The sequence below is a fragment of the Perca fluviatilis genome, chromosome 19, assembly GCF_010015445.1.
Source record: "Perca fluviatilis chromosome 19, GENO_Pfluv_1.0, whole genome shotgun sequence".
In the NCBI taxonomy this organism is placed as follows: domain Eukaryota; kingdom Metazoa; phylum Chordata; class Actinopteri; order Perciformes; family Percidae; genus Perca; species Perca fluviatilis.
The window spans coordinates 27,755,737-27,783,326 of record NC_053130.1 but is presented as its reverse complement, the minus strand read 5'-3'; the positions used below and the strand labels follow the sequence as shown (position 1 = coordinate 27,783,326).

General features: G+C 43.6%; 1 protein-coding gene across 2 annotated transcripts in view; it reads right to left on the bottom strand.

Moving 5' to 3' along the window:
- Positions 1–2,285: 2,285 nt before the first annotated feature.
- LOC120548047 (adhesion G protein-coupled receptor A3) overlaps positions 2,286–27,590 on the bottom strand; it is a 226,114-nt gene continuing 200,809 nt past the window's right edge. For both annotated transcript variants that reach the window (XM_039783993.1, XM_039783992.1), the window contains 3 exons: positions 17,527–17,675; positions 4,677–4,772; positions 2,286–3,720 (listed from right to left, as the gene is read on the bottom strand). In XM_039783993.1, coding sequence (XP_039639927.1) covers positions 2,289–3,720; positions 4,677–4,772; positions 17,527–17,675 — 1,677 coding nt within the window. In that variant the 3' untranslated portion in view covers positions 2,286–2,288. The remainder of the gene's footprint in view (positions 3,721–4,676; positions 4,773–17,526; positions 17,676–27,590) is intronic.

Sequence of the window (27,590 nt, the reverse complement as noted above, 5' to 3'; positions counted from 1 at the left end):
TGACGAAATGTAGGAGTGTTTTTTTTTTTTTTTTTTCCTCCGGAGCATCATACTCAATATCATCATTCATAAAACAACAAACAAGTGCTTCTAAATCAATACAGAGCCTCTTTTTGCCTTCTCTTTTGAGTGGCAATTGTTCAAAGAGAAGAATGTGACCTTCATGGTAACAAAAAAAATAAATAAAAGAAAATCCATACTTCAATCTTGGCCTCTCCTGACACAAGCTATCTACCAAAGCAGAACCATGAGCTTTGTGATTTTCTGGACTGGACTCTAGAATAAATCTAAAGATCACCAGTGGGAAATAAAACAGTATTTTGTTGGGAAATAGGCTTAATCCAAGAGTGTGACAAAAAAAATGATACATGGCAAGCTGCAGCAGTTCGAGGCAAATAATATGTCCATGGATGGGCATCCGTTGACACTGTTAAAATATATCACATCGCTACATACAACAAGGCATGCATGCTTTGGGGCTTTTATGAGACAAATGAAAAATAGATCAAATATAAAAGGACTGCATCTGCAATTAGTTTTGCCATGTGTCATTTTGTGGCTTTAGCTACGTGTGGGTGAGGTTGGTGCAAAATGTTTTATTAGGTTCTGTTAAAGGCAGGGTTGGTAACATTTAACAATTTACACTTTTATATATATATATATGTATATATATATATATATATATATATATATATATATATATATTTGTTTGAAATGGTCTTTACACCCCAGACAGCACTAAATAACTCATGGGCTCTGAAAAAAGGAGCGACTAAGATCTGTCATCTGTAGCTGCTGTAATCCTGTAAAAACGCCCGCCAATCACTGCTTGGAAAGAACCAATGAAATGCCTTCTTGCCCCGCTGCGCCTACTCTACCCCTCCCGTGTACGAACCTGAGCGTACGTCGTCGCCGCCGGAGTTACTGCAAGTCTACCGGAGGAACGGAGGGGAAAACTCAGCAAGAGTTGCCGCTGCCGCGGTTACTTGGTAGTTTGGATTCGAGTGAAATTGCGGCCTTTTCTCCGCTCTGCTCTGATGCAGCGGCGCAGCGGTGCTCGTGCACGTCTGTGTGTGTGTGTGTGTGTGTGTGTGTGTGTCGGAGCCCCAAGGGCAGAGGGAGGGGGGTTAGACGGACCCCCGAGGAAAAGCTACTTTCGAATCTTGCTAGCTTTTCAACATTACCAACCCTGCCTTTAAAAATAAAAAAAATAAGAGGACATCGGTCACAGGCAGGATTCCCAAAGCAGCTTGTTGTTTCTTCTATAATCACAATCCCTCTCTTTTTTTGTCCTAAAACGTCTGATTTGACATAGAACCATATGCTGACGTTATAATGTCTGATTGCAGAATAAAAAAAATTAAAAACCTGCACACTGGTTTGGCAATGAGCTCGCTGTGAGAGACCTGGCTCTGTGTGGCACGGTGTTAATAGAAGAAATCGGGACTGGATCCAATGACTCAATGACCTCGCAACTCTCTACTCACAATGGCCAACGCTGTCGCTGTTGATGTTGCCGCTATTTACTTCCGTCCAGAAAAAAAATAAATAAAGAAACACAACAGTGAAGACGCCATACAGACAGCACGGTCAATACCAACCTGGAAGAGGATGCTTACATTTTAATGTCACTCGTCTTTTTTTCTGTCTGTCTTTGAATTTTCACAACTCAACTGGCATCCGTCACATCTCTGGCAAGCCAAAGGATCTTTGTATATTATTTAGAAAATCTCGAGTAGATGTTCACAGCAGCCTGACTGAATGGCGAAAAATACCCATGGTGTCTAAAATTGCTGGTTTTAGTCGTCTAAAACATGGATGCCAAGAGTTCTTTAAAGTACTGGAGGTTCACTGTCGATTTCCGATTCGGAGTGTAAAAAAAATCTTGCAGCGTGTTGCCTTTGAGCACTAACACACATATTCATACATACAACCATTCATTTTCTTGTTTATATATATATATAAATATATATAGAGAGAGATAGAGAGAGATGTAGTAATATGGAACAGTGGAAATACCTTCAATTACATCTGATGGTATGATGTGACACGTTTCATAAATTCTTCTTGATGGAGGAGACTGGGTTCTGTGTATGGACGCTCTTCGGGGAGCATTTCCATTTCTGTACAGTAAAACAGCACACATAAAAACATGAGGACATTGAAATAAAAATATCCCACGCTGATTGTGATGTTCAAAATGTTGTTCAATTCATTTTGTTTTTTATTCTAGAAAGGGAAGCGAGGGTTTATTTTTGGCGGGACGAGACGAGGAGGTGCCCCCCACACTACACAGTAGTTTCATTCTTCCAGGGTCCGGTGCGTATATTCCCTGTGCTGTCTGAGGTGTACAGGAGTCCTTCGTGCAGCCCCCCCTTTAGAATCCCATTCTGATTGGGCGGGTTCTGAGGGTAGGATTGTCTGCGCGGGGCGTGCATCTCCAGGTGGTGATGTGTTGCCATCGGGTCCTGCTCGGCAACTTTGCCGCAGCCGCACAGGAAAACGCCCGTGTCGCCCGCCTCTGCCGGGCACAGAGAGGGGAAAAGGTCTGCCTTGGCGCAGCAGATGTGCCTGTGGCAGGGATTGTGGCACGCCAGGGCCGCGTGCGTCGTAGCTGCCGCGGCGTGGCATGTGTGATGCCCGTCCTGGTGGCCTTCGTGGGCCAGGTGTGGACAGACGTGGGCGTGACGCTCGTGTGTGCTGTGGGGGCTGTCAGTGTGTGAGCTGTGCACGCTGCCTCCGTCCACGCTGGAGGGGATGTGATAGGCGTACTCCCTCTCGCTCCCCGCTCCGCAGGCAGCGGCGCCGGCCCGGCGGCTGAAGTGACGGCCTTTAGTCCTGGTGCTGCTCTTTAGGCAGGGGTGCAACTGGATCCCCGGCCGGTAACCCTCCGGGTCGGCATGTAGCAGCACGTGTGTCGCCGCGGGCTCCTCCTCCATCAGCTGCTGGCTGTGTAGCGCCGCGCAGCACGGCATCACCGGCGCCAGACACGCCACGTGATTATGCGAGGACGGGAGGGCGCCGTGTTTACAGCGACCCAAACTGCCGTGGCCGCAGCTCGTCAGCGCTTTGCCCTGACACGGCGAGTCGTGGTGGCACTGGCCGTGGCTGTGGCCGTGCCCGGGGGTGTCTCCGTTCACGTTGACTTTGGGCCGCGCCTGAGCAGGCACGTGGGCGCCGGAACAGGCGTCGGCCTGTCGACGTCCGGGACAACAGGAACACCAGCAATGCCAGACGTCGTCCCGCTTGGCACAGTGATGGATGAGGATGAAGAGGCCGAGGGTGACGGAGAAGGCACCGTACAGGCAGCTGAAGATCATGTCCAGGAAGTGGCCCTGGGACACGGCCAGCGCCCCGAAGGTCCAGGTGGCCAGGAACAGGAAAAGGGTGAAGGCCGCCGTTCGTAGCTGAGCCTTGAAGGAGTGCTCGTTGGCCAGCAGCGCGGGGTTGATGGGAACCCCCGGGCAGCCGGCGGGGCAGTGGCCCCCACCGGGCGGGGCGGCCAGGGCTCCGGGCTCGGCTCCCTGGTGGCAGTGGGTGGGCGCGTCGACGGCGGCCAGCCTCTGCTGCTCCTCCGTCAGCTGCTTGAGCTCGTACTTCTTTTCGGGGCGTCGCCGCAGCTGGATGAAGGTGCAGAGGAAGTAGATGCACGTCACCACGGCGATGAGGGCCACGGGGCCAAAGAAGGCCCCCAGGCTGGGCTCCCACGCCATCCAGCAGCTGCAACACACATTAACACCGGTGCATTTTAATACTTTGATTTATGTTCATGAACTAAAACACTAAATGATACTAACTCTAGCAGTTGTTTCCAATGAAACCCTTAGCTTGAAATGGTCAATTCTTTTTATGTTTTTCAACCGGGACCATTCCCCCCCCCCCCTCTGTTTTTGTGTCTAAGTGACTGACGGCAGGAATGATCTCTGAAATTGGTCCAACACCGCTGCAGTCAGCAGCAGCGAAACAAGCCACAAGGTAAGTTGTTATTAGGCAATTGCGCACCTTCAATTTCCCTTGTTCTACAGACCTTTCTGTTAAAGAGTAAGATCCTTTTTTATAGAACATGAAACCGCCCCGAAATCGCTTCCTCCAAACCCACCAGACTTTTAAATAAACATCAGTCATTTCATCATCGTAAAACACACACTTCATTCAAAGTCGACAGAAAAATACGAAATAAGGTTCTCCTTTCCAATGGTTCGGTTGAAATAAAACGCATCATTTACCCATTTCCATGTGGAAATATGCTGGCTCTATACCCGCTAAAAGTATTGATCATTTAAATGATCAATTTAAGTCTGGTGGGTTTGGCAATAGAGATTTTGTGTCCGTTTCTGGTTTTACTCTTTAACAAAATGTCTATCCCTGTATGGATCCTTTCCGTAATTTGTTGTAAAACACTTAGAATAACAATATGAGCCTATCAGTTGCAAAAACAGCAAAAAATTGACAATGCACATTTGCCCTATTGCAGGTTACAGTGTTCTCCCTCACTAATGCATTGGAAAATTGGGTCCAGGTTGAGACAAACAAAGTAAATTACCCTTGAGCATGTACACAGTGCAAACAGCACTTATTTTTAACCACATTTTCGGCATACACACATGCAACCTTTGACAAAGCACCAACACAGTGTGTAATTCAACATTGAGAGCAGAAGCAATTCTAGGACTTACTACGGCGCTTGCTCCCCGCTGCCATAGTTGTCTATATTGACGGCTGCCGTGACCCCGCAGATGATGAGGGGCACTCCACCGCTGACTAAATAAAATCTGTGAGGTGATAGAGGGACAAACAGAGGCAGAGAGAGAATAACAAGGGATGAGAATGTTTGGCGTGAAAAGGCGTTTTACAAATCCCCAATTGCACATCTGGATTACAGCAGCAAACTGTCAAAATGTGACTGAGAAATAGTTTTAGACACACAAGAGCAAGATGATCCAAACAGACAGATCAGATTATAGACTTGCGCAGCGAGTAAAGCTCACAACGCACAAACAATGACACTGAGGAACGGGCACGAGAACATATTGTGAGCTATCCTTTCCCCCCCCCCAAGCCCTCAAATATGACGTTAGAGCTTGTCAACGTGTTTGTGATCACACTCCACTGGTGTGATCACACCCGCTGTTTGTTTTTCTTTCCCACAAACCCAAAGTGTGAATTTTACTCCGAAAACAAATCTGTTTCCTGTCGATGTAAGCGGGATTGACTCGTCAGCACTCCTTGCTGCAAATTACGGCATCTGCTGTTCATAACAGCTCAGGAGACGTGAAGAGAAACCTGGATTTCGAGCAGAAGGAGACGCAGAATTTAAATTCAGCTTTTGGCTCGCAGAGCATCACAGGTGTCTCGCAGTCAGATGTCAACATGAATCAACTTGTGCCGCTAGAAACTTTTCATTTTGAGTTCAGTTTGGAATATTTTGCAGTGATCTTGAATGACAAACACGCAAACATTTTTAAGTAAGTTGTTGTGGTTTGTGATAGAAAGTCATGCTCTGGGGCGACCTGTAGCTCACCCAGTAGAGTGTAGGCTGAGTCCTTGGCAGCGGTCCGGGTTTAAACCTTGACCCGCGGCCCTTTTTATTGCATGTCGTCCGCTCGCTCTCTCTCTCCTTTCCTGTCCTCAAGCTATCCTGTCAATTAAAGGCCATAAAAAGCCCACAAAATAATCTAAGAAAGAAAGTTATGCCCTTAGTGTGTTCCTTTGTCTTTTCTGCTTCTCGTGTGAAAAAGTTCAACTCTTCGGTTCCCAAAGAGGTGAAATGTTGCTCTTAAATGTTACTGAAAGCAAAGGTGTGGCCTTCGACTTTTAATTCTTGGCAGATAGTGGCCTAGGGAAGAAAGAAACATCTAAGAATGAACATAAGTAATTCTGTTCAGCAACTGAAAGACGGTAGTTACACTGTATGAACAAAAACGATGGAAGCTCATACAGTATCTCTCGGCTCGACAAGCTCAGAGGTCCATTTGCAAACGATTGACTGAACGTTTCAATAAACTCTTGGAAGACAGCTCTCTCATTGGGAAATCCATCTCCATTATGGGAGAATTTCCGAGACAGGTTTCAATAGCAATGCTCTCCTCTGCCCATATTAAAGACTTTATAAACGGTTGCAATCATGCTTGGTGTGAACACACTCTTACTGGGAATTTCTATCAGACGCAGATAAAGAAGTCAGTGGAGCATAAGCACCACCGTCCTCCAAAACTGACTCCGGCCTTGATTATGAGTAAGGCGTTTGTTAAACCGTCATCTAATACCTAACCGATAACAAGACGAGATGTGTGAGGATATGTCTGATCAAGATCAGCAGGTGAGCGATTGGCTGATTACTTTGTAGCGTTTGCTGTGTAGTAATACATCAAAAGGCCTTTAAAGTGATGGTTCGGAGTAATTCACCCTAGGGTCCTTTGCACCATGACCTCGAGCCAAACACCCCCCCAGAAGCTTTTTTCACCTGGGTCTAACACTGGGAGAGTTAGCTAGAGTAGCGTTATCAGCTGAATAGCTTAGCACAGGGGCTAATGGACCCACGTTTGTATCTCGTAAGTTACTCCACTAATAATGCCCGAAATGATACCAAACGTCTACAAGTAGTACAAATAGGTTATGCTCTCATAAAACGATGGATTGGAAAGTTTGTAAGTACACCAGAAGTTTATGTAAATAACACTTGCCGTTTGGTATCATTTCGGGCATTATTAGTGGGGTAACTTACAAGATACAAACGTGTGTCCATTAGCCCCTGCGCTAAGCTATTCAGCTGATAACGCTACTCTAGCTAACTCTCCCAATGTTCGACCCAGGTGAAAAAAGCTTCCGGGGGGGTGTTTGGCTCGAGGTCATGGTGCAAAGGACCCTAGGGTGAATTACTCCGAACCATCACTTTAATTGGTTAATGTTGGGGGAAAAAAGAAAACCTGAGTTTATTCACCGCTGCGCTGACCGTCAGGCACTGTAGTTAGTTTGATAATCAGTTACCAGATCTCTCAGATTCAGTGTGGATTGTTGCATTTGATAAATTGGAAGCTTATGTGTTGTGTGCTGTGTACCAACTGCTTTAAAAAACGCAAACGCAGTGAATTGCCCTTACACTTTTTTTTTACTACACATTTGGATGAATGAATGCTGCTCGGCCTATTATACAATACGTTACAGAGTGTTAGTTGTGAGCATCTTCAAACAACAATGCAAGATGCAATTAAACACATGAAAAGCAAGGGCAGTGTATCAGAATGGGAAGTTAAGGTCAGCAGCAGACTGTGAACTAATGACAATAACAATGACAGAGAGTTTTGAAGAGAAACATATATCAAAGATTCTCTATAACTAAAGATTACATGCTGCGGCAACGGTATGAAACGGTACACACTTCCTGTCTCCTAAACGGGCATGAGATACATATTTAGCATTAAGAAAATTTGTTTTGTTTCCCATTCAAGTTAAAGAGAAAGCGTGTCCAATCGTTTGACTGGTACGGTCTGTGTTGCCAGATCTCGCGAGAGTTTGTTCCTGAGATGGAAACATGTCTCAACCAAAGTTAATTTTCTTCTGATACGTGGAATACATGGAAAATGCCATTTTAGTGTCAGAATGTTCCGGAAATGTGTGGCTTGTGGAAAAAAAATGGGTCCAATATTTACTTTGGTGACTGTGGGGCCAAAGAAGCGTCATAATCTGTGTTCACGTTCACTTCTTCCATTGGAATCAATGGCGAAACCCACGTGACAAAAATACAGGAAAATACTCTGAGTTGGGGAATCTTGGTTCTAAACCACCTCTGCAAAAATGTCAGTCCTTCCAGAAAAATGTGTTTTTTTGTGATTGTTGTGGGCAAAAATCCTTGATTATTCTTAAAAAATGCGATGGAATATGCGGGATATTTATGCAATTTTAAGCAATGAAATTGCAGGAACTTGCAAAAATTGCGGGAACATGCAAAAACTGCTGTTTGATGAAAAAGAGAAAAAAAATGTGATTCCCCCAACACCCTGCTTTAGGATGATGTTCACGTCGCGTAATTACATCACTTCATAACGTTCCCATGGCAACAGGGGAAAACGGCTGCTCTTGTGTGAAGTAAACGCAACATTTTTCAACTTTCTGCTAAGATATATGTGACTTTTTTGCAACATAAATGCGGGGATTATGAAATCATGCAATCCCCGCATATTTTGCGCGGAAATCGCCACTTTATGCGGCGAAAGTGCGGCGTATTTGAAAAAATGCGGCGCCCGCATCAATATGCGGACTTTGGCTGATTATGCATTGAATTATGCGATCGCATAATCGCGCTTTTCTGGAGGGACTGAAATGTATATGCCGCTTTCTCTGCCATGTTCTTAACATGACACTATTGTAAGCCCCTCGGGTACCGCCGTGAGTTGTCATTCTTACGTACTGTAGAGCAAACTTGGATGTCAGCTTGGAATGAATCGTCCCTCATCTGCCGCCTAGTGAATGTACTTTTTAATTCTCCAGGTGCACAGGCAAGTATCTGAACAATGCACTTGCGTCACCGAATACATATCATGAGCTTTAAGAATTCAGCGCAGGAACTAAGTTAATCCCCAGCAGCTGTCCTTGTCCCCTCTCTCTGCACTGTCATCCACTTTCCTATATAACACTTTGCTATTTCCTCTTTCTTCCAATTCAATTTCAACCTCTGTCACTGCTCTAACCTTTACACCACTCCATCTTCCACCATCTTCATCCTCGGTTTCCTCCCTTTTCTCTCAGGTCTCTCTCTCTCTCTCTCTCTCTCTCTCTCTCTCTCTCTCTCTCACCCTCTCTCTCACCCAATCTGTCCTCTGTCACAAAGCACCTGGCCCAAAAATTCAATTACAATCAAGATGTTTGTCTGGGCTGGTTTGGCGAGGGCTGGTTAGGTGGATGGAGGGGTGGCGTGGAAGGGAGGGGGGGATTACCGGCCTGTCACTGTCTGTGAGTGGAACGGTTCCCCCTGGGGGACTCTCCTCCAACAGAAAGCCATTTACACAGCCTTCAGCCAGATAAGCATACATGAGAAGAAGTAGTGGTTGTTAAAGCACCCTGTGCTTTAGAAGCCTCATGGCCCTTTATCCCCTGCTTGTGTTTCCCGCAGGCCTGTGACCAGCAAAACACATGTACAGTGCGTGCAAAAAATGTATAGCATGTTTGATGAAATGACTTTGTCTACATGCTGTGCTGCTTTTATGCAAAAAAGGTGCTCCTTCACATCAAAATTCTTTCCAATGCACTCACTCCTGTGTGACTTTGACATACATTTTTGTTGGCCATTCTATTGAAGAAAAAACAAAGACTTCAAATAAAATGGCTGTGTATGCAGAGTTGTGCTTCGGAGTGAGTTTAGGAACAGCAACCATCTGATATAAATAGACCCTGAAGTGCCTTTTAGCCAGCAGCTACAGTGACTCCCTCCCATCCGTGTTCCTCTGCTTAAGCACTGTCCTCTGTTTTTGGGACTATGAGCTGTCCTCTCTATGGACCCGGTCCAGGATATACATAGCACAGCTGGGGACAACGGATGGTCATATAGTGCCAGCACATGGCAAAGGCTTATGGGTATGCAACAGTAATGTATGTAGGCTAAGGATGTTAATATTGACTGATTTTGACCGATTAATACTATCAGTTAAAAATAATATTATTAAAATGCCTGGAAGGCACCGTTGGGGGCAAAAAACACTGATAAACGAATATCGCTTAATTGCCGAGAGTCAATCTCGGAACCCAATGATTTAGCTTCTGGGGGCTCCGGACAATATTTCAGGATTTTCAGTGTAGCCAGTGGTAATCTGGGGGCAAAACTTCCTCGGTGTGCCGGGTCCGATTAGTAACTTGAGATGTGAGAATAGAGTTGAAGTTAAGAGACTACAAACAGATACCAGCAGATATCTACAAACAGATATCTACATATGAATGCACCGTGAATGTAAGGAGCTAATACAAAGCTAAATCGTTGTTAGACGATAGCCGATGGGTTCCGAGATTGCGACATTGCATTTCGGCCAATGCGTTACACCTCTTTTGCTCTCCACACGGAATGATCACCTGCATGCAACCAAAGCTCACTCAAATGTGATTGGTCACTAATCGGACTACACACCAGAATGCTTCAAAAATCTCTAGAGTTAAATAGGAATATCAATACCACTGCCTTTACATAAGAAGCGATCACCAGCAGATGTTAGCTAATCTTAGCATAAACACTGGAAGCAGGGGCTAGCAAAATGTCCAAAGGTATCAACTCTTCACAAGATCACTAACACATTATATTGCATTTAATCTATAACAATACATTTCAGCTTGTGGTTTAATTAGGGGCAATGTCCCACCCATTTCTTGGCCAGGCAGATACTGTATTGTTACGCTTGTGCATAGAGCCAAGTTAGATGGTCCCCCCGTCCCCCCGTTTCCAGCTAAGCTAACCGACTGCTAGCTGTAGCCTTATATTTAACGGTTCGATATAAAGGTGGTGTCTTCTCATCTGACTCGGCAAAAGAGCAAATAAGCATATTTGGGTTCCGCCATCCATTCCGACATACCCCCACTCCGACATTGACGTCTAATTGTCGGAGTGGTGGCCCTTCCACTGTTTTCAAACGTCCCACCACTTCGACAATTTTTGTTTCCATTAGGGTTAGGGCTAGGGGTTAGGGTTAGGGAATAGCAGCATGTCGGAATAGCGGCATGTCGGAATAGAAGCATGTCGGAGTGGCGGCATGTCGGACTGGCAGCATGTAACCAGCATGTTTCCGAAAAGTGTCTGCTATTGCTTTAAAACTGCAACGTGTAACAGTCTAGTATATTCATTTCATGTTCTTCTTTCCAGTGGTGTTAGGTCATTTTGTGATTTCAGAGAGATATTCTGCCTCAGTGGACCATTTCATTTTTTAATACACATATCTCATAGTTCATGCATCACCAGTCACTCATACTAGCCATTTCCCTTTATGATAGCTAAGAATAGCTTTTCTAAAACATCCCAACCAGAGCAAAAGCATATCTACAGTATGTGACGTCACTTTATTCTGTGTCTCAGACTGTGCTTTTTAAGAAGTGAATTCGCCTGTTTGGATTCTTAATATTGGCAGCTGGGGAGAAATGCTGATGGTGAATTTCAACAGATGTTGGAGATAAATGTTCTTTTAAAGTGAAGTGTTGCTTTAGAGGAATGATCTGCACCCATCACAGCAGATGACTGTCAGTTGCAGTTTTTGCCGACTGGTTACACATACGTGGTGCGGAATGTGGCTCATTGTGTCAAAACTCTTCACACAACACTTGGAGATAAATATCTCACTTCTATGTCAATATGAAACTCTGCAGTCAAAATCTAACAATCCCTTTTCAAAAATGGTATTTTTGCAACAAAATGATACACACATGCACCATTTGAATTACTCTTTCAAAGCAGCAGCAACACACTGATGTACTTTATACACAACACTGCTCTCTTTAGTACTTTGAACTACCTAATACCTATTTTCTCATACAGGCTTCTGTGAAATATTGTGCCAGTACAGAACATATACTTGCATTTCAATGAAGAAGCGTGTTGCAGAATTGCAATCGAAGTGCAAAGCAGAAAACGTGTTTGTACTTTTGGTGCCTTTGTGTTTGGCATGGTTACAAAAGGTTAAGGTTTTGATGCTTTTGTCTAACGACTCACTTTCAGCGTGTAAAAATCGGCAAAAACTGCAATAGCATGCACGGCGGCGTTTAAGGTGTGTGTTCCAACACAGTGTAGCAGATTTCTGACACAGGTCAGTGTGATGGTCTGCTGGGTATGCCATCAGATGCTGTCAGGAGCGAAGGGACAGGCAACGAGGTAGATGAGGAGGAAAAGGGCGGTTGCTGGGAGGGGGGGGGATGCTCAGAGGAGAAATTGATTTGTCTCCAGCTGCTAAGTCTCATTCCATGAGCCTGTCTGACGGAGAGCATTACAGTCAATCACTGTGGATCAACTCGGCTGCCGCGCCACACGATCCCCTCGCCTGCCTCCAGACAAATTATCTCATTCACAAGCGGTGCATGATGGGAGAGCCTCGAGAAGGTTCCATATTAAAACCCCCAATCACGCAGGTGTCTGAGGATTTGTTTGCGAGGAAAGTGCTGCTTAGTGTTGAGGGGGGGATCCTTATCCTCAGTGACTTTCAGTCAGGAATACATTATTGAGCAGATTCCAGTTGAAATATATAACACTGCTCATTTATAGATTTTTATAGATATTAGTTTCAGGTGTATGGGTGATAAATGTCCGTGTGAGTTCTCCGTGTCCCAATAATCCTCTAAAACACCCCATAGAAAGCAAGTCTAAAAGCAAATAGTGAGTTGTTCCCAGTAGGGTTCATATCCAGTGCCATTCCAAATCATTTTATTGTGTGGGGTCATTCGGCTATATCGTCTTCAAAATATTTCATAAGGTTCAAGAAAAATTCAAGCAACCGAAACGGCACTTGATATATTCCGACAGCTTTGAGGAAATGACACTCCAAAACCGAATACAAGATTAAATGACAAACAGGCATTTGTTACGGTGCACCCTCCGTTTGCCTCCGTATGTCTGCTCTCAAACCTTCCCTTAAAAGGCTTTCTCGTTGGAGCTCCTGGAGTTCAGCTCTGCAGCACAGTTGCAACGTGCAGAAGAGCTCACGCAGCACCTCCTCACCGCAGAGGACGAGCACCGGGTGTGTCCAAAAGCTGATCCTCTTAAACATGCCAAACGTCGTGAGTAAGCAGAAAAGGAATGAAGTGGAGAATGAGTGGAAAAGAGAATAAAAGAAATCACAAAACGCAGAAATTCAATCGCATGTGTGTGTCTAAGCGAATAGGAATTTAATGGGTCAAAAAAGCTAAATGCATTTAGATTGGTGATAAGGCTCCTGGCTCGGCTGCCTCCCGGGTGATTGAGGTAATTATTTATAGCACGGGGGCGGTGATGCCATAGTAACAGGTTGTTTTAGGTCGTTGGCTTCTTCGACCTTCCGCCTCCCCCTTGGCATTCATCTGCCCTCCATTCTTTTTGCCTTAAAGAGCAGCAGGGAGCCTCAAACAGAATAACTGAGCCAAAACATTTACTAAACAACAGACCAGCTATTCCACACATTGTCCTGCCTGCAAGAATGTGTATCTATACCTATGGGAGAACTGCAGAATCTGAGGTTTTTAAACTACAAAAAATATACATTGGCTAGAGCAGTGGTTCCTAAACCTTTTCTGTCAGATGTACCCCCATATCCCTATCAGATGAGCAACTCAATGCCACCTGTCATGTTCCAAAGCTGGTCATTGCAGTTGATTTCATAGTGGATGTTAAGTTACACAACATAAAAGATCATTTTACAATATTTCTTCCATGCAATTGATTTGTCAATGTTTAGGTTGGTTTGGTCAAGTCTGCATGCCTGCTTCCACCACTTGGAGTGGCTGAAGCTGGACATTTCCCTTTGTCCATTACTTATAGTTGAAGCTAACAGTGGTCATCCATTAGGTTGATCTCTAATTATTTCAACTGTTATTAAGTTACTTTTAGCTATCTATTTCAACAATTTATTAATTACTTTTAGTGAACTACTATAAGTGTTTATCCATTAGCCTATACTTTTAGCGAACAGCATTTAGGCCTAGCCATTACTTTAAGCTAACTTATTTATTTATACTGCTTACTTTTAGCTATTTTTGCCCTGACTGTTTACACCACGTGTCAAACTCAAGGCCCGCGGGCCAAATCCGGCCCCTTGCAGATTTAGAACCGGCCCGTATATCAATTTGGGTTCACAATAAATTTTGGCCCTCCAAATCCAAAAACACAGGAAAGTGGTTTTTAAACTGCAATTACCTGCCAGTCAAAGCAGAATATGGCAGATTTGCCGACCCTGAGACTCAGAGAGTTTTCATATTCAGGCTGTGAAATCTTTGTTTTGCTTGATTTGCTAAATTCTATGATGGTTAAAGCCTGGCTCACACTACAGGAGTTTTAAAATCCTAACCGATTTTGAAATCTGGTTGCAGAACACACTTGAGGAGAATCTTTGCAGATTTTCTTCCCTCAAATCTTTAACATGCTCACACTACAAGATTTGAAAACAGTGGGGCATCACACACTACAAGATATTCTTAAGATTATCTTGCCAGATTTAGCACCTCACGTGACGCGATGTAATGGGGAAGCGCATGTAAACAAAATGGATACTGTGTCACGGCAACTTGCTGTAGTAATACTTATTCTTTGTACCAATAAAAAACAAAAGAAAATAAAACGAGCGTGGACGATAATATTATTCAAAGAAACTATGTGCAATGCATCTTTTGTTAGACATGAATGTAGCAGATGATCATTGACCTAGATCTAATGTTTACATTTGCTTGCTAGTGCGCTAGCAACTTTGTACACTCACCCGTTAGGTCCAAATCTGAAGCGATCTCTCTCCAGCTCTTCTCTTTATCATTCCGATTATGAGACTCTTTTGATGATACATTAAACTGGCACTCGTGCTGTTGCCACATCTCCACCATCCTTTCTTCCAACTCAGTTGTCCACCGGACCCGTACTACAGCTGCTTTCGCGGACATTTTCAAAAGTTTCCGTCACTTCCGTCTCCTTGCAGACCTGTCTCTCATTGGCTATTGTGGAAGTACTGACGTAATCATAGTCGTTTCACGCCCGATTATAATCCTAGATATCAAACATGTTTGATATTATCGGGGCGGCCCCGATGTGTCTGCGAGCAGATCGGGAGGTGCAAGATTCGATCTGTGAACGCCTCACATTACCAGATAATCTGCGCCGAACATCGGAACCGATCGAGGTCCTCGACAAGATTGTTTCTCAGATTCACGGGAGGGGTAAATCGGGCATAAATCGGCCTAAAACTCCTGTAGTGTGAGCCAGGCATAAGGAACTCTTTTGATAACTTTTGTAGGGCTTCATGTCAACAAAAAGCGTACAAAAATGCCAGAAAAAGCAACACATTTACAAAAAGGTGACAAATGTCTGAGAAAGCCACAAAAAAATCTGAACAAAAACAAATAAAATTTACACGTCTGGCCCTTGGTGTGATTCTCTTTTTCCAGTGTGGCCCTTAGTGAAAATGAGTTTGACACCCCTGGTTTACACATTATTTTTAGGGAGCAATGTCACCAGTTTATTAATTGTCGGAATGTGCATTCAACATTTCATGGCAGGTAGCTTTCTGGTTACCATGACAATACATTTAGGCTATTTATGATCTGTAGCACACCAATTTGTAATCTTATTAGGATATACTTTTTCCTCCTAAACACAATATGTGGATTTGTTTTTTAATCATATCTTAATTTGTATTTTCTTACAATTAAAGCAGTCACAATGTACAAGTACACCTGGTTGGGACTGACTGGGCAAGAGCATAAAAAGCCAAAGATAATGGTGATAGCAATGCTTATGGTAATAAGATTAAAACTGCTGCTTGTCAGCTCTTTATAGTTCCCTCCGATTAGTCTCGCAATGTCAGACCTTCCTCCACAGCAGAGGGTCTGGCTAGTCCACACAGCATTCCGGGATGGGAGAAAAACGTGCTCTGGTTTATTGGCATTTATTTAAACCAATCACAATGGTCTTGGGTGGCGCTAAGCGCCGGACGCAGTGACGGTGCCTCTGCAAAATAGTCTCGGAAAAGGAACTTGTTTTGGTGGAACGTGTGCAAGTAGGGAGGCGAGCTCTGGAATTAAAATGGCTGTCGAGTGTGTGATGAGAATTTTGCTAAAAGAAAAAGATAAATATTATTTGGTTGTCGGTTCTAGCTTAATAGAAAATAATAATAAATAATAATGAAAATAAAGCAATCTATCCATTATTTTGATGGAGAGTGAAGTCATGTGGGGTAGGCCTTTCAGAAAAGGTGGGTTTTAAGGGAGGTTTTAAAGGTGGGTAGAGACTCTATGGTACGGATGTTCCAAAGGCGAGGAGCAGAATGGCTGAAGGCTCTGAACCCCATTGTGGACAGGCGGACAGAAGGAGTGGAAAGCAGTGAGGAAGAGGAGGATCGGAGTGTTCGGGATGGAGTGTAGGGCTGAAGGAGTTCAGAGAGGTATGGAGGAGCGAGATTATGGAGGGCTTTGAAGGTGAGAAGAAGAATCTTAAAGTCAATACGGTATTTGGACAGAGAGCCAGTGCAGTAGTTTAAGAAGTGGAGTAATGTGTTCAGGGTTCTGGTGATAATACGGGCAGCTGAGTTTTGGACCAGTTGTCTTATAGCGTCTCTCTGTCAGAGTTATTGGTGCTAAGCAGCAGTTGGCTGCTTGAATATCACCTTTAACAGGTGAGTCTGAGCTATATAGGCCTCAGATCATAAAAGTCACTAATTAAAAGGAATTAACTCGGCTCCTCTAATCGCTGGCATTTCTCAGACTAATTTTCACATTGACTGAGTCATTACCGTTCAAAACCTAAACTTCTTTTCTCGCGGCTGACAGCGACTCAGATTAAAAATGTATTTTCCTAACAACAGTAAATGTGGGAGAAATCCACAAGGAGAGCCAAAACGGTACAAAAAGGAAGACCTGACAGTTATGTCACTACAGAGTGAACAAAGCCAGAGGCTTGACAGAATGCAAACTAGCTGCGGATGTCTGTGCAGATAAACGATGCAATAACTCATCTAAGCTATTGTTGCCGTCTAAAGGAAACATGAGCCAGCAAAACCCCTAAAAAAATAAAAAATACACAAACTATGCATACGCTCAAATACTTCGATACACACACCCCTGCACACGAAGATGAGACTAGGACAAATTAAAACACACATGACTCAATACACTTCACTTAAACCACACTTATTTTAGGATTTGCATCTAGAAATAAGAAAAACTGATCCATATTTATATGGCAAAAATCTGTGGTGGAAAGTACATTTAAGCAAGTACTATATATAAGTACAGTTTAGAGGCATTTGTACCAAAGTGTTTCCATGTAATGTGACTTTATACTTCTACTTCACAAAATTTAGGAGGCAAATATTTTACTTTTTACTTACATTTTTTTTAGGTTAAAGGAAAACGCCACCGTTTGTTGAAATAGGGCTTATCACAGTCTCCCCTGGCTGTAGATAGGTGGGCCAATGCATTTTTTGTCACAGTGCAAGTAATTAGGTTTTTTTTTTTGTCTTTTGTTGGCTCACTTTTACTCACAACATGCTAACCGGCAACATAGGATTCCATTCACTACGCTAAGCTAACTAGCGGCGGCGTTGACGGTGTTGCACCGGTCTAAAACAATGCATGCACAAAAAATGCGTTGGTCGACCTATCTACAGCTAGGGGAGACCGTGATAAGCCCTATTTCAACACGGTGGCGTATCCCTTTAAGATTTTACATAAAACAAAAATATAAATCTTTTTTTGGCTTGTGACATGTACAAAAAAGGAGCGTTCAAAAACACATATGCACACACATAGTACTGTACAGAGCTGTGTATGCACTTTTCTGTCTCGAGGCAGTCAGGGTTAAGGAGGGTTGCGAGGACATTTTGTGCTTACCTCAACAGGGGGGGCTGTTTAGGGGAGGGAGGCGGGTCACCATCTTGGCTCTGCGGAGGCTTCTTGGTCACCTGTTTGTAAATGTTCCTGGCCGTCACCCCGAGCCACAGCATGGTCGACAGAGACGAGTAGTGCAGCACAACCCCGACCTGACACAGGGGGAAAGAGGGCACATCAAGTTATTTATTTGACTTCTCTGAACTTTTGCTTCTATACACTGTACAGTATGTCTCCCTGGAAAAATGTCAGACTTGATTATATTCCTGTAACTTCAAAGAAAAAGATGTTCAGAGCTGCCACTCATTTCTCAAAAACATCCCCAATGTCACCAGTGGTGGAAGAAGTATTTAGATCCTTTTCTTAAGTAAAAGTACTAATACCACACTGTAAAAATACTCTGTTACAAGATAAAAGCCCTGCATTAAAAATGTTGCTTAAGTAAAAGTATGTAAGTATCATCAGGATACTTTAAAGTATAAAAAGTCCTCAATACAGAAAAACCCTCACATTTTAGAGGCTGGAAATGACCCAAACAGTTCTGTCAATCAACTTTTTTGAGTTTTATCATCATTTCAGCTGGGCTCGTAGGCCTCCAAAGCGCGCTGAAGGACCATCCACAACAGTTTTTTTTTTCAAATTTTTTAAATTTTATTTTTTTTGAGCATCCACAACAGTGTTGCTAGACACTTGTCTCACATAGCCAGATATTACTCCACAGCACAGTGGAGTAGCTAACGTTAGATGCTGGCTGTATTGACAGTCACGAAAGCCCGTGCTCACGCGGAGCTCTGTACCCAATTGACAGACACACTTTTTGGGCTTAGAATTACGTTAGGAACCTCTAAAAACACCACATCCTTGCCGTCCTCTCCTCTCCACCCGACGGACAGACACACTTCCTAGGTTTAGAATTACAGTGAGAACAGCTAAAAATAACACTACCTTGCCGTCCTCTCCACCCAACTGAACACACTTTACTGGCTAAGAATTACGGCAAGAATCGCTAAACACACTGCAAACTCAAGGTCCTCTCTTCCCGATTTACAGCCCCCATCTCTTGGCTTAAACTAACTCACCGTTGTCGGCTACAGCTGCTAACTTTACACGTTAACAGCCGTGGCCCACTTGCCTGGTCCTCCTGTAACGTTAGCAGGGTTAGCATGGTGTCGTTAGTGTTGGGGACCAAGAAGCTGGTTAAACAGTGATTTGGCTCAGATTGAGTTGACTGCAGAGACACAGGGGAGGCAGGACAAAGGATCTTGGCCTACATGTGAATTCCAAAGCCAGTTTCACGAAACTCCTAAAAAGCCGCCACTTCGCAAAATGGAGAAAGTGCATCCAACACGAGGACGGCAAGGCAGACTGGTGGTGAGACAAAGAACTGCTTCACACCTGTGACCAGGTTGCAGTTTTCCCATTGGTCGTCGGGTCCTTGAATGCACCACCCCGCCACTAGGAGGCGGAGGGAGGATAAAAGCTGTCGGCACTGTGTTTCTTCGCTTTTCCACCGTGACTCACGTCGCTACAGGAAGCACTCTAGTCCGGACTAGCTAGCTAGCAAACTAGCATCGCCTCGCTGGTCGAGTTTCGAGCTGGTACAAACTTTATCGGCCTGATATACAAAGGGGATCCGAGGGAATACTGGCCGAAGTATTCCTTCATCTGCAGCGGGCTTAATCAGCCTGGATTCAAGACAAGGACTACGCTCTGTTTCTTGTTTGGTCGACCTGGATTTACGTTCGTCCCCTCTGCTTCGGACGAAACGGATCGTTAAGCTCTGGCGAGAGACTTAACTGACAAACAACGCATGTACAGTAAGAGGCTTACACAGTTCTGGGCAGATATTAGAACTAGTGCGTTTTTGGTTTGTTACTAATGAGCAAAGGCGCCGGCTACGGCGGTTGCCATTAATGTGATCTGATTGTAATCATGTATGGGCCATATCTGGTTATTAATCTGTTCTGTGAATATATAACTGATCATTATATCGTTTGATTCTGGTTGTGTTAAAGTAGCTGGGTTAAAACCGTAATTGCTATCTGCTAACTCCTTTCAGGAGTTTTAGTTACTGTCCGCGAGATAATCGCGATGAATCCGCTGTTAAGCCACTGAGCTGGCCGTTATCAAGATCTTAAGATCAGAAGTGCCTCTTTTCTTTACTCTCCTTCTCTTTCTTCCTTTACTAACACACACACACACACACACACGACACAGCTGGCGCCAGCGCAAATTACCAAGCTAACGGCTGTAGCTTCACATCGGGATCTCCCTACGTTCGTACAGAGCTAAAACAGGAACTAGCTACCAGATCGGCTAAGCGTTCTCGTTGCCTAGCAACCCCCCCGGCTTCTTCAGCCCTCTCCGCGCACGCAGCACCACTACCGCCCTCTTGAGGCTAAATAGTTTTGTGCAGCTCACAGGAGTAGCCATCTTTGGAGTTGTTTTGGTGTTTAGAACTACACTCCGACACCGCCCCCTCCTTTGTCACTCACTCACTCTCTCTCACACACACACACACTCACACACACAGACACAGACGTGTCCATGACACATGCTGCTTTGTTTTTGCTTTGTTTTTGGTTGTGATATTATAAAAAGGTATATGAGTTTATTATTGAAGGATTATTGTTTAGCTACTGATAATTGTGAAGTTAATAAATCTTATTATACTTAATTAGCAGTTGCTTGTGATTATTTGTGTACTTGTTGTAATAATTGCTGGTCGATCAGGTCCGTTGCTTGGATTCACCCCTTCCTTTATTTCCTTTTTAAAGGATTACCACAGAAATGAGACTGTTCCACAGTTTGATTATTGGTCCCTGACTAGCAGGGTGGTGCCCCGTTTTGATTGTTTGTCGATTTGATAAAGTTATTAATAACCATATTCATAACTTTATTGATATTGATAAAACATCTTTGATAATTTGCCAATGATCAAATCTGTACCCTACGAGAATCCTACATTAGCCAGGACCAGTCGGGATCACTTTACTGGCTGTGTCTCAATTGTTTTTGCGAGTCACCAACTCGGGTACTCTAGCTATATAATTCAATGTGAGTACACAAATGTTGAAATGACATAAAATACCCGTCCCTTGTAGCTGTGATAAATTAGCCTGAAGCTAATGCTTACCTGTTCATGGGGAAATTAGCCAACTCTCTGTCCTTGGGCTCTAAGCTGTCTCCATCTTTCAAATACATCTCCAATATTATACCCGGGGTTTGTTACGTCTCCGGTCACGCAACTGTTAGAAATATGCCGTTTTTTTTAGGTCGGGTAGAATCTATCTCCGTTGATCCTGTTTGTTTGTTTGCTGTTTTCATGGCTGTGCTAACGTTACAGCTGTAGCGCGCTGGGTTTACGTTTTTACAGGTATATCTGGCAACCCGGCCTGGCTGTCAAACTGGGCAGTTGATAACACACAGGCCAAAACACAAACAGAAATTCTGTCACGGAACAGAAATTTCAAAAGGAGAAAATACTGGCATTGTTAGAAAAGATAGTATTTCAACTTAGCATGTTTCCTTAATATCTGATGACGCATTGGGGTCATTTTTGGATTTACTACAGTAAATATAATACATATTGGACCTTTTATGTACAGTGCTTGAGTAAATGTAGCCTACTTAGCTACATTCCACCACTGAATGTCACTCCAAGGCTGTCTCCATAGGCGTTTTCCTTCAAGGCCTGACTGCTTTGTCTTATCCTTGACTAAAAGACAATAATACAAGAATGGAAAGACAGGTTCAAAAAGTGCTATTGAATCATCAAGGTTGTTTGGGATACGGTGAGGTTCTACTGCTGGATACTGAGCAGCTCCTTATCAGTTGAGTTAGAGGACACGAGGAGTGCACTGCGAATAACAAATGTGAATATAAATGATAGTCACGTTGACAACCATCAGCGCGTGATTGTTTTTCAAAATGCACTGTACACTTATCTCCACTCTTCCTCGTTTTAATATTCATGAATAATGTTTGAACGGGGGAACTGATCTAACTTTGTTTAAAGGCTTTTCCAGCTCATAGAAAGAGTGGAGAGATGAGAGTTACAAAAAAAGAGGGGAGAGAGAAAATTAAAATGCTACTCAGCCTGTTCATTAAGGCACTTACTACGTTTACATGCACACAATATTAAGTTTTCTGCCCTTATTCCGAAAAAGCACAATTTTCCGACTAAGCGGTTTACATGGCTAATAAAATGGAAGTCCACTAATATTCCTGTTTACATGCAGTTGTGTAAAAAGGATAAGATTAGGAGTTTTTCAAAGTTTTCTACCAGTGGTGGAATTGTTTCGACACAGCCTCCCTGTTTCATTTCTTCAACCGCATTCTTGAAAAGAGTCTTTTTTGCACATACCCAAAAACCTGTTGTTATCCAAGTCTTTCTTAATGTTCATAAGTAGGTGTGTCTCTCCTTCCGACCAGAGATGAGGGCTTTTCTTTTGGCCATGCATCTCTACTGCAGCCTTGCAAACTTTTGGCTGGTTGGTTTGTGTACAACAACCACAACAAAACACAGAACTGACCATAAGCCGTAAACAGGCAAGAGGCCTTAAACTCTCGCAAACTGTGGTAAAAACCCTGATTGAGATGTCCAAAGAACCCTTCTAAAACCCGAATGATTATAGCACATCCCACACATCTTAATCGGAAAATGCTGATTTCGAAATAAAAGGCCTTATTTGAGACCTGAGACAACCTGAGACACCCAATCAAATGGCTTCTCTCCAGTCTGTTAGGCCGAGGAGGTAAGGCTAGTGCACTAGCGTCTGGGAGTGCTTTTCATTATGCTTACTTATACTTCCTCGCGTCCTCTCTCCTCCGGTGACCTTTCACTTCTTTTTTTTCTTTTTTTATTTAAAGAACATAGGTACATCGCCAGTAGGTACATACACAAAAAGGCAATACCAGAGGTGCATAGACAGAGGAAATATATGTAAAAATATAAATAAAAGTAATAGAAAATACAATACACATTCAAATCAAATGTATCATCGGTACATGCAAAATTTCTCAAACACAAAATCAGTCCAAATTGCCTTCTAATTCTTGATGTCTCTAACAGTGTTGCCATATTGGTGCAGTAGTTCGCCCATTTTTTCTTGTGTATATGGAATTTTCCCCACAACAAAATTAAGTGTACAAAAAAGATACTATCTTCTCCCATCTTATTGTCTTCTAAAACAAATAATAATGTATTTAATGTGACCTTTCACTTCTGGAGAAGCTTAGAGCGAGGAAACACAGGTGTATCCTGTGCAGTCTTTTATCACGTCATGTCGCTTAAGAACCGAGGATTTCTCGTTTGGCAGCTCCTTTGTCCTCGCATCTCTTCCTCGAATCTCTGTCTCGCCTCCTAACTGGGAAGAGCTATAACGCGAGGAAGAGACTTGAGTGAGGGAAGCGAGGAGACACGTTAGCATGATGAAAAGCACCCCAGATGCTAATTGGAAGTGCCCTTGAGCTGGTTATGGAGAGCAGAGCAAAGAGCGGGCGGTAAGTCAATCACTGTCCACAAGCTTCAGAGCTTCATTAGTGCCAAGAACATACACAGAGGAAGTGTTTGGAATATGGAAATAAGGAGAGAGGAGGGGGTTCTCAAACTAACAGAGGTGGTAAAGGTAGGGGTGCACACATTGATCAGAGTTGGCTGATTAGGTTTCAACTTCCTGAAGAAAACAAAAACAAGAACTAAACCTCTGATGTAGGAAGTCAAATTGCATTAGCATACATAAAGCAATACAGCCATGTGGTCCATCTGGCAGTTTTTTTTAAATATATATTACAGATCACACAATTGCAGTCTACACACTAGTTGACATGCAAAGAACTACATAACATTAAACTACATTTTTCAGACTTTAGATGCACTTCTGAGGCATGAATAAGTACACTTTCAGGGAACTAGATTGAATTTAAGTCAGGTTTTGGTATGGTTGGGTATTGTTAAAAAAATGTCGATACCGGTACCAATACAAATGACAATACCGTGACTTCAATACCGGTTCCTGAACGATACTTTTTCCGATACCAATTTTACACATTACAGCACAAACCTTTTTTTTTTTTTCAGCTCCAACTACGTGAGACCTGTCTCTGTCTATAATGTAGTTTTTCCTGAATGTCTCTACGATGTGTACCGTTAGACAGCCAATCATCCGCATTATTCGCTCTTGGTAGAAGCATGCTGCATGCTTATTGGCTCACTGACGCTGATGAGATTTACTCTAAGGTATGGAAATGTGGTATTGAATAACGAGGCATTTTTGGATACTCTATACTATAGAGGCAATTCAGTCGGTGCCTAAAACATATTGAATTCCGTAACCAGCCCTAGGTTTTGGACATTCTCAAGCAAGATGAGCCTTCAGAGGCAATAATGTCCAGGTTAAACAAACCCCACTCTTAGTTACTGTGACAGTGGCGGGCGAGGTCTTCACTACGCGGCAGAAACTGGCCATTTACAGTACAGACACGTCTTCTCAATTCACCAGCTGGCATTCCCCCCCCCTTATTGATTGATTTTATTTAAGGATTATCAGTATAGAAACACAAATCCAAAGGATAACATATTGGAGTGAAAACACTTATTTCCAACATGGCCCCATGTTACAACAACCCTGCATGAGACCACAGACAGTCAATACAACTCCACTACAAAATCCAATGATGAGCACACCAACTTATCGCAGACTAGTGAGCAAACAGTTAGTGATGCCAAACCCCCAACCAGATCATCCACCAAGGACAGCAAATGGGAAATCCAACAATAACAGCAGCCTGCCATCTCAGGAGGAGTGAATGCCAAAAAGTTGGTGTTTTATATCGTGGCAGCATAGTAGAAAACAGTCATATGAATCTTTTTTTTTGGTTATAGTAGGTATGTTTAGATAAGACCTATAAACACAGCCCCTGTTTGATATTTTACTATTCACATAGTACCATATTTGGTAAAAAATCTGAGTAAATACATCATTTCTGTCAGTGATCGGATCAGTGAGCAGCACAATGATCACACAGTTAACAAAACAGGAGCTGGAAACGGCCCCAGAAAACCTGATCAATGTGTCCTCCATTAAAAGGCTACAGCTTCTGTCACCTTAAACTCCCTCTGTCATCACCTAGGATGGGTGTCCAAGATGCACACACTGCACACCCATAAAAAAGTAGTTTGATTTAGACTCTTGAAATTGTGAAAGCTGTAAAGAAAATCTGTAATTTGCATACGTGTGAGGTCACTAAAACAAAATGAAAAACCATGCTAAAGCTAGCTTACTCACTCGTCTTTCTGCAGTATCAATACACCCAGCGTTGACCTAACACGTTGCTATTTAAACAGTGACTATAACTCACTTGCTCATTCACTTATCGGCGTGTGTAGCTGATTTGACGGACATCATTTTCTGCAAAGCTTTATACCTCAGTATTTCTACAGTGGATTTAGAATGGCACCCTTATGCATTTTCTGTAAAGATAACACTGACAGGTGAATTGTTTTAATAATTTGAGCGAATGCTAACAGAGCTAAATTGAAAGGTCGCCTCTAAGCTGTCTACTATGGACATATTCATTATGTCGGCACCCTACTGCTTTGATGCATAAGTAACCAGTCTACCGGAAGCATTTTACATGTAGGGAAATGAGCTCAGGAACACTCAAATTGGACCCAATGGAAGTACAAAGCAAATCACTGCAGATATTGTAATGTCTAGAGCCTTTCTTTTGCCAGGGTTTGCCGTCGCAACTAATTTCACAGTTGCACACTAATGAGGAAATCCTCTGTACAGCATCTTTAAGCTGACAGTTGGATGTAACCTCAGATCTAGGTCACATCCTTAGCCAAGTTCTTCGCTAAATTAATAGGTTATTTAACGCTGGTCACGCTTAGTTAACAATCAACCGAGATGTCCAACCCAATCCAAATGTGATGGTCTAAGGTAAGATGAGGTAAGGCGAGGGAAAACAAGGATATACTGTATGTTGTTCTGCTGCTTAATACAAGCAAACCGGAGATGTAGCGTGACAGCTGGGGTGTTGCTCAAATCAATGACAGAACGAGCCTCGTTGGAAAGGAACGATGGAAATAGAGATCACAGATGACTTTGACTCTGAGACCGTAAAGACGTCGGATGCTGCATAGCGGCGGTGACAGAGTGGGCGGGGAGGCGGCGCAACACTGAAGAGGGGCACACAGATCGAGAGCGGGAAGATGAGTACAGGATGCAGGTGGAGATGGTACGGGGGGAGGGTGAGGGGCGGAGGGCTGGGTGGGTGGGGAGTGTGTGCTTGAAGTGCTGCTAGTACTGCCAAAGCTAGTTTCAGAGCTCCTTGAAGTTGCCTCTGTCAGAGGGAGAGCATGTACTTATGTGTCCTCCTGGGAGGAGGGTAGGGGGTGTGTGTGCGTGTGTGTGTGTGTATATAGAGGGGAGGTAGGATGATTGGGGAGAGAACTCAGCAGGCGCTGCTCGTATGAGTGTGTGCATTTCAATGTGCGTATATGTGCGCTGTCATGTGAACACACATCTCCTCAAGCGGTCCTGTAATTATCCCAAATTGTGTCTGGTGGGGCCGGCCTCCATCCCCAGTGGAACAGCAGACATTCTGGGCTCCTGCCCAAATCTGCGCAGAGTCTTCCTGTTAGCAGTGATTGGTTAAAGGAGGGGCAGCAAGAAACAGTCAAAGGCCCCGGGATAAAATTAGATAAATGAACGACTGCTAAATAAGTTAAAGAGCAACAGCAGGGCCAACTCAGTTACACGGCATTGTCAACAACACCTGCTCACACTGCTGGACAGGAGGCGTAATGCTTAAGTAGACTTCAGTAACATTTACCCTTTTCGGTTTCCATGTTGTTAAAAACCAAAATCCATCCATTAACAAATGATTCAAATTTACAACTGCATTGGTGGATAAATGCAGTGGAAGGCTGTGGCTCAGGTGATGTTATATCAAAGTTGTGTTTCGGCATCCTCCAAGTGGCCAAATAAATGAAATTATTGGAGGTTTTGGAGGCGCGCATACCTAAATATATCCAAATTAAATGTGATTTTGGGCGATAAACTAATCCAGCCCATTATTTGTTAGTATGTGGGTCGTAGTCGCTAAGAGCGACGTCATGGGTCAGAGGTGGGTGCAGTTGACAAAGACTCGCACTTACATTTCCTGAAGGATTGTGGTTAAGGTTTAATTTAATAATTTGTTCCTTGTCCTCTGCATATTGATCGATCGTAGGTGAGGGAGGTGTGGTAGGAGGCCTCTACCGTCCTCTACACCTCCATATCTCCCCACAGCACTGTATCGCTCTGTATTCACAAAGCCATACCCAATTTTTTGATTGAATACCATGCCCACATATTCAGTCTCACTCTGGAATACACGACATTATGGAAGCAAAAGACGACCCAACTTCGATGAGGTTCCCAACAATCTGATTTGTACTGAGCAGGACATTTTGCAGAACAGACTATGCGAAAGGGTCAGTGCTTATTTTAATTACTCGTGTCGTCGTTCGAAAGGCAGCAGTAGGCGGTGCCGCGGCTCCGGCCTCTGGTCCACATAGCAGGCTGCTGCCATCCGAACAAGGAGACGCCGGGGCTGTGTGAGAGGAAACGTAAATATGGCAAAAGAGCCAGTGTTCGTGCAAGGCTAAAGACTAACCCCAGCACAACTTTGTTCTCATGTACAGTATATGAATGGAAGACAATAAAGTCTCTCCTATCTAATGGACCTTTTTCACAGGAGACATTTGGACTTGTCATAGTAGGAAAAGCACAGCTGAAATTGATAACCTTAACGATGGCTCAGTTCCATCAAGTGTCCCAGTAAGCTATTTCAGTGAGTCAGCATGCACAATACCAGGGTCTCGCCTAAGTGGAATGCAGCCATCAGTAATGGTTTTGAATACACCTGTGCTTTTCCTACTATGACATGTCAACATGTCTGCCGTGAAAAAGGTCTATAGTTTAGCCTTGAATTAGATGCAGCCCTGAGCCTTTGGCCACGGTAAGCAGAACTTTCACCAAAAGGTACGTGAATGTGCATCTGCATTTGTAGAACAC